The sequence below is a fragment of the Nannospalax galili genome, unplaced genomic scaffold, assembly GCF_000622305.1.
Source record: "Nannospalax galili isolate Female #2095 unplaced genomic scaffold, S.galili_v1.0 scaffold575, whole genome shotgun sequence".
NCBI lineage: Eukaryota > Metazoa > Chordata > Mammalia > Rodentia > Spalacidae > Nannospalax > Nannospalax galili.
This window is the reverse complement of record NW_008335442.1, coordinates 1,298,514-1,306,013: the sequence shown is the minus strand read 5'-3', so window position 1 is coordinate 1,306,013 and position 7,500 is coordinate 1,298,514. Positions and strand designations below refer to the sequence as shown.

Genomic DNA, 7,500 nt, shown 5'->3' with positions numbered 1-7,500 from the left:
AAAATAAAATAATTATCAAAGGATCAGATAGTGATCAGATAGTAGCATATTTCTCTAGTGTTTGGAGGACAGATTTTTTTTTTTTTAACTTGCTATGTAGACCAGGCTGGCCTCAAACACACAGATTCACCTGCCTCTTTCTCCTTAGTGCTGAGATCAAAGGTGTGCGCCACCATGCCTGGGGGACATAGGTTATTAATGGCCTTTTCTTTGTGGATGACGTGTTTAATTTTTCTCATTTACTTGAATGTTAGGCAGTTAGCATTACTTGGATCAAATACAAGAAAGAATTCTGCATAGTTTTCTAGTACATTAAATTTTAAGGGGAAGCAGTGATATAGTAGTTTTTTTTTAAGGCCTTTATTTTGTTGTGGGTTTAATGGAATAGCAGGAAATATGCATCTATAAAATAGAAAACATAACCATTAGGTCTAGTTTGTTGACACTGGCTATTTAATATATCTACATCTTTTTAAAGTTCAAAACAGATTTCATTTACCACCTCATTTAACTGCTAGTGCTTGTATGTCTTATTATCAAAAAGTAGTTATCTTTTCTGTTATTCAGATTATTTTATTGGAAGATATCTTGAGTCCACAATTAAATATTTGTCATTAATTGTTGATATGCAGTTGAACTTGAGTTCGCTGAAAATGGGAGACATGGAATCTGTACACTGGCGTAGGGGGAAGAATTAATTTAAAATAAATGTCAATTAATCTTTTGTTATTTTCAATTCTTTTTTATTTATTTCATGTGTATGAGTGTTTTGCCTGCATGTTTGTATGTGTACCATGTGTTCAAAACCCCGGAGGTCAGAAGAGGGCATCAGATATTCTGGAATTGGAGTTATAGACACTTGTTAGTTGCCATGTTGGCGCTGGGACCCAAATTTGGGTCCTGTGGAGGAGCAACCAGCGCTCTTAACCACTGAGCCATCTATCTCTTCAGCCCATAATTTATCACTTTTAATTGTGATGATAAAACTTTTCTGTAATTAACTGAAATTCTTTAAAATATTTGAGTTCAAGTGTTTAAAGTGCCTCTGGTATGTATTTTTCTATCGATTGTCTTTTTTGTTATTTCCTGTCAAGTTTTTAATTATTGGGTGGTTAACGTTTAATCTGATATAGGTTAAAACAGAAATTAAATCTTGACATAATTTTCCTGAGTGGTACAACATGGTACCTACTGTCATTAATCGTCTTAGCATGATTTTTTTTTCCATGTTGCTATTTAAACATAAATCCTTAAATTAAAATCCTTTAAATCATATAATAGGGTTCCTGGATTTCTAAAATTTGTTTCTTTAGAAATTTTTATTTTGGAGGCATTTATTACTATTCTTTTTGCCTAAAAGTTAGACCATCGTTCACTTAAGCATTGGGCCCTTTTAAGTGTCCAGCTCAATAGCCATAGTTGACTCTCGGAGACATAGTACCTGCATCCGTTTCTAATATGCTTGTTGTCTAATGGCCTCTTACTTGGCTGCTATGACCTCTGCCTGTCTTTCCTAGAGCTGCTTTGCTAGAGCAGTGGCTTTCATCCTTATCCACTCACTGTAGACTCAGGATACTTGCCAAAAATTAGAGAGAGATGGCACTGTCCAAAATTAGCATTATGGATTAGCATTATGAGGGTTTTCTGGAGGTGTATTGTCAGAAGGAGTTCTATGGAGCTCTGCTCTGTGATGAACAGTGCAGAAGAGTAGTATTTGTTAATAACACTTGATGCTATGGGGGCCTAGTTGATTTTATTTCTTAATGTATTAAAGATAAAACTCTTCCATCTTATTTTTGAGGCCCATAGGGACATGCACTTGAGTATTTAAGTACATTTGAATGGTTTCATTTAAACTTCTAACTTATAGGACTGAATTTATTAATGAAGGGACAAAACATTGCATATATAAGTTGGAGATAACTCTTCTGAAGCTTAGAGAAAATGTTTGAGATGGCAAGTGATGGGGTGTTGTGTTTGCTACTTTTCTGTTATATTGCTAGCAGTTTGTGCTGGTTTAAGGAGCCTGGAACTCAGAGGAGAAAGTGATGCAGGTGTGAGAAGAATTGAAGTATAGGGAGTTTTACCAATGAAGCATTTTTCCATCCATTTCTCTTACCATTTGTGGTAGAGAAATTTTGAAAGTAAATTTTTATTAATCTTTTTAATAATTGGGCAGCATCTACTTTTTCCTGCTTTCCTTGACTCAAGAAATGTTTCACAATGGGAGAAAATATTTAAGATATATTAATTTCTAAAAACTCTCCAGCACAATCTTATTTCTTCAACTTTTTATTGTATTTTCTCTCTAGTTTGTACTTTATATTAAAGTGTCATTATTTGGCTTGAGGTGTTCTAAACAGTGTTCAGAAGGTAAAATGTATACCTCATATCCACAGTGTTACAAATGATGAGTCTGTTTGCACTAGAACATGCTTATTTATAGTCACTATATAAATGATTGTATGCATTGGTTCCTTCAGAGAAATTTCTCTTTTCTTTCAGACTTTTAACAGGCAGATAGTCAATGTTTGAAACACAGCATAAAACTGCTAGATCTGACCTATTTGTACTTATTTTTCGAAGTACACTTTTATTTCTGTATATATAATCAGCTTTTAAAAAGTGGTCATTTTTTCATCTTATTTTAAATTTATCTTAGTATTGCAGTGGTCAGTATTATGCATTAAACGTAAAATACTTTTGATTTTTTATATTTTAAAATTGTAACTACCATTCAGTCAAATCACCTTCCCTTTTCTATTTTAAAATATGGGCAGCAGTATTTTACATTGTTTTCCATCCCATTTGCCTTTATAAAAGAATTGTAGAAGGAGCTGGAGAGATGACTCAGCAGTTAAGAGCTCTGACTGCTCTTGCAGAGGACCTGAATTCAAATATTATTACCCACATGACGGTTAACAACCGTTTGTAACTCCAGTTCCAGCAGATCTGACACCCTCTTCTGACCTCCATGGGCATTGCATGGCACAGGTTCACCTACATATATGCAGGCAATACACTCATACACATTTAAACAAAAAGAAAAACTGCAGAAATGATGAGACAGTTCCACTATTTCTAGTCTTACCTCAATGTCCAGAATGTTGTAGAAGCTTATATTTTGGTATCGTATTTAATCAGCATGTGTTGCACCTCTACAATATAGTCAGTTTTAATACGTGGTCCATATCTTTCAATTTGTTGAAGTAGTAATCATTTGCTAAAAATCAGTATATCCATTATACACCTCAAATTTTCCAAAAAACAAATTTTGTGTATTCTAAGGCATAGTTTGTTTATATTCCCAAGTTAAAGTGTAGCACATAAATAGTTCCACATGGGAATAAATTACTATTTAGATATTGTAAGTGGATGTTTTATCTTGCATTTGTTTTGTAATAGTGCTTGAATTATTTCCCAATCTTAGCCAAGAATTTTTATTTTCTAAAAGCAAAAATCCCATGCAGTTTGTAAATTAGAAACATTTTATACCTAAATTAAAACTTTAGCATATTTGTCTTTAAATGTACAGTATGTTCATGCTTTAGAGATGTTGAAAGTTGATGTTGAGTGTTCATTCATTTAATCTCCAATAGCAATTATTAGTTGAACTTAAAATTTCATTTTACCAAAACTGTTTTTGCAGACTTTTACTTAAAAGTTGATTGTTTTCATCTCAATTTATTCTTTTGAGATCAACTGTACACTCTCTTGGTTTTACTTACATAAAGTTGTAGTTGAAAAAATTTAACAGAAGCACCCATGGTGTGATTTAAGATAACATCTCAACAGCTTTTAGCGGGGGAATTTCAAACTTTAGTTTTCATTAGTGACCACCAAAGCAAGGTGTTTTGTAAAAAATTTTCAGTATACCAAAATCACAGCTAAATATGAGGAAAAATTAATTTGTTCTAATTTGTTATTTTGCAATTTGGTGAAAATAGCTAATTCCTTCAGCGAATAAAGTTACTAAAGTTTTAATTTAGCACAGTATCATAAACTCATATAGAATTTTAGTATTTTAAAAGTACCTAATACTTTAATACCTTGTTTTTGAACTTGTGATAATTGGATGGCATAAATTAGCTAACCTAAAATGATTTGAAATCTCAAGATTATTTCTTACAGTTTTCTTAAGTTTAGTAGAAACTTCAGAAATTGAAAATATCTTTTTTCTCACGTGAAAAGAATTGTAGTTTATGAATAATTAGACATATATTCATTTGAGAAACAGAAAGCCCTAAATACCACTAATAGTTCTATATGATATCAGGTAATGGATAGTGACTGTGTATTATTTTTAAAATTGGCATAAAATTTTATCAGATTAGAGTCCTGCTGAATTTTATTAGCTAAGGAGTTTATACAGAGAACTCTTTTTATATTTGATAAAAGAAAAAGAAAAATGTCCCAGAATTGACCTGTGTCTGTAAGAGTTGTCATAAAGATATTCTGTTTAAGATTGTTGAGATGAGAGAGAGAGAGACATTCTATTTTTACTCTATCTAGACAATTTTTGGTCATGCTAGTGCTGCAATTTTAACCTTAATTGAAAAAGATTCTAATGATGAAAAGGAAATGAGAGATTGTATTTTTTGTCTAGGTAAAGAAAATAAATTAGAAAGTAAAAAATAAGGAATGTTCTCAGTGATCCATGTATTATACTTTTATTTTTATTTAGTGGAAGACAAGAATCAAAATAGATATTTGCTGAAATGAATAATCATTCTTGCATTTTTTGTTTGTTCTTGATCGATCAAACTTCATGGATTTGTGAAAATGCTATTATTTTAGAACTTAATTCAGGACTTTTTTCTACTTTCTATGTAAATATATAGCTGATTTATTCTCCTACCCTTCCCTTTTTTATTTTTTTAAAGGAATCTAGGTAAAAATGGCTTATCTAACAGTAGCATTTTGTTGGATAAATGTCCGCCTCCAAGACCACCATCTTCACCATACCCTCCCTTGCCAAAGGACAAGTTGAATCCACCTACACCTAGTATTTATGTGAGTGTGAATTGACTAAAAATCAGTGAAACAAGTGTTTGCACCTATTTGTCTTTCATAAAATCTTTTCCATCAACATGGATGCCCTTTAGCGAATATTACAGTTATTGGCAGCAATGAGATTATTTGAGGGTAAAAAAAAAATGTATTCAAAAAGATTTTGTGGTATTTTACAAATGATTTCTCTGCTATTAACTGTGACTGTATTAGAAAATTAGGTGTGTTTTGTGGGGGTTTCTTTATTCCCTGTGCTGGAGATTGAACCCAAGGTCCTGCACATGTTAGATGGGGAAGTACTATACAATAGGGCTTCTACATTCCTGTTCCCTCTGTGGTTATATTAGAATAATGAGAACTACTTTGCCCCAATTTTAACCAATATTAGGCAAAAGCTACCTGGAAGTATTTAACTTTCTTTGAGTAAACTTGGTTTAATATCAGCCTTCTGGGGCTGGAGAGATGGCTCAGAGGTTAAGAGCACTAACTGCTCTTGCAGAGGACCCGGGTTCAATGCCCAGCACCCACATGGTGCCTATGAACCATCCTTAACTCCAGTTCCAGGAGATTCTGAAGCCCTCTTCTAACCTCCACGGCATTGCATGACACGGGTGCACTCACATAACGTGCAGGCAATACACTCATACACATTAAAAAAATAAAAATAATAAAATATTTTTTAAAAAATCAGCCTTCTACTCCTATGGACCTTAACATTCATTGGGTTTTATACATACTAAAAGAAATAGATATTATTTACCTTAAAGAAAAGCATTTTGAGAAAATATCAACTGTGTGTCACCAAGAAAATTTGTAGATTATATAAAATTAAGTATCAGTTTTACTCTATAGAAATTTAGACATCTGATAGGAAGTTGAGATGAGTTGAATAAAAGCAATTCTTAGTTATGTTTTTCCCAAATAAATCCTACTACTACTGTATTAACTTCCATCTTCCTCCTGCCCCAAATGGAAAAAAAAAAAAAAGATTAAATACATATAAACTTGGGGTAATATACTTAGGATGGTCTGACATCTAGCTGTAAAATGATGCTTGAACTTACTTGGAACATTTAGATTTCTTTACTGTGATTTTTTTTTTTTTAATGCGTAATAAGATTTAAAAGTTACCATCTTAACCACTTCTGGGTGTACAGTTAAGTAGAATTACATCTTCATGTTGTTATGCAACCTATATCTGGAACCTCTATATTTTGCCAAACTGAAGATCTACCCATGGAACAAATCCCTTTTCCCCTTCCCCTTAACCCTTGGAAGTCACCTTTATATTTCCATGAATTTCACTGCTTAATATAAGTGGAATCATGCATTCTTTCTATGAGTGCCTTATTTCATTTAACATATCCTCAAGGTTTATTCCTATTGTTGCATGTGATAGGATTATTTATCATTTATTGTCAATGCTGAGGTTAGAACTCAGTGCTTTGCACATGCTAAGCAAGTGTTCTACCAATGAGCTGCATTTCCTACCCTGTTTTCTTTGTTAATTTTGTTTTGCTGTGCTGGAACATACGCTCTCTTACATACTAGTCAAGTACTCTACACTGAGCTCTGAACTCCAGCCCTCAGTAAACATTTCATCTTGGCCTGATTATTTATTTACATGAGTACAAGAGTAATGATAGATAACCAGAGTTTATTGGGTTTTTTTTTTTTTTTTTTTTCCTCTTCCCTTGCCCCAGCTGGCCTGGAACTTACTCTGTAGACCAGGCTGGCCTTGATCTCTGAGGTCCACCTGCCTGAGCCTCCCGAGTGCTGGGATTAAGCCACTATGCCAGGCTTCATATAGATTCTTTCAACTTTTTAATTTTTGTGGTTTTTTTCAGTGGGACTAATATTGGAGATAAAACCTAGGGTCCCCTGTATGGCAGACAACTTCTCTATTATGGACATACGTTCAACCCATAAAACATAAAAGCATGGGTGTACTTGTGTTCCCTCTTACTCTCTGAGATGCTGGATTGAATGCCTTCTACATGCTGGGTAAACTCTACTACCACTGAGGTATCTTCTACCCCCACCCCCATTCCAGGATTTTCTTTCCTTTCAAGGTTCAATAATAATTTACAAGACTTTGGTTTTAAAGTTTAATTTGAATTTAATTTCTCTTACATATTTTGTTCAAGATATACTAAATAAAAAGAAATGTATATGTAGTTACTATGTATTCATAACAATCAAAAGGCACAGATACTAGAAAATAGGAAAGAAATATCAACACAGAAATTACAGTATTTAAATTGTGATAAACAATTAATAGGTGGCATAATATTTAAGTAAAGGCTGCTTCCTGAGATCTAACCACGTTTTAATTTTACAGTTGGAAAATAAACGTGATGCTTTCTTTCCTCCATTACATCAATTTTGTACAAATCCAAACAACCCTGTTACAGTAATACGTGGCCTTGCTGGAGCTCTTAAATTAGGTAAGCTTTAAATAAAATGAAAAGTGCTTTATATACATGTTTA

At 33.0% G+C, this 7,500-nt stretch overlaps 1 protein-coding gene across 14 annotated transcripts in view; it reads left to right on the top strand.

Moving 5' to 3' along the window:
• Kdm6a (lysine demethylase 6A) overlaps positions 1–7,500 on the top strand; it is a gene marked incomplete at its 5' end in the record, with an annotated part of 60,197 nt that overhangs the window by 19,838 nt on the left and 32,859 nt on the right. For all 14 annotated transcript variants that reach the window (XM_017797427.2, XM_017797426.2, XM_029562143.1 and 11 more), the window contains 2 exon segments: positions 4,884–5,013; positions 7,352–7,457. In XM_017797427.2, the coding sequence (XP_017652916.1) occupies positions 4,884–5,013; positions 7,352–7,457 (236 nt within the window).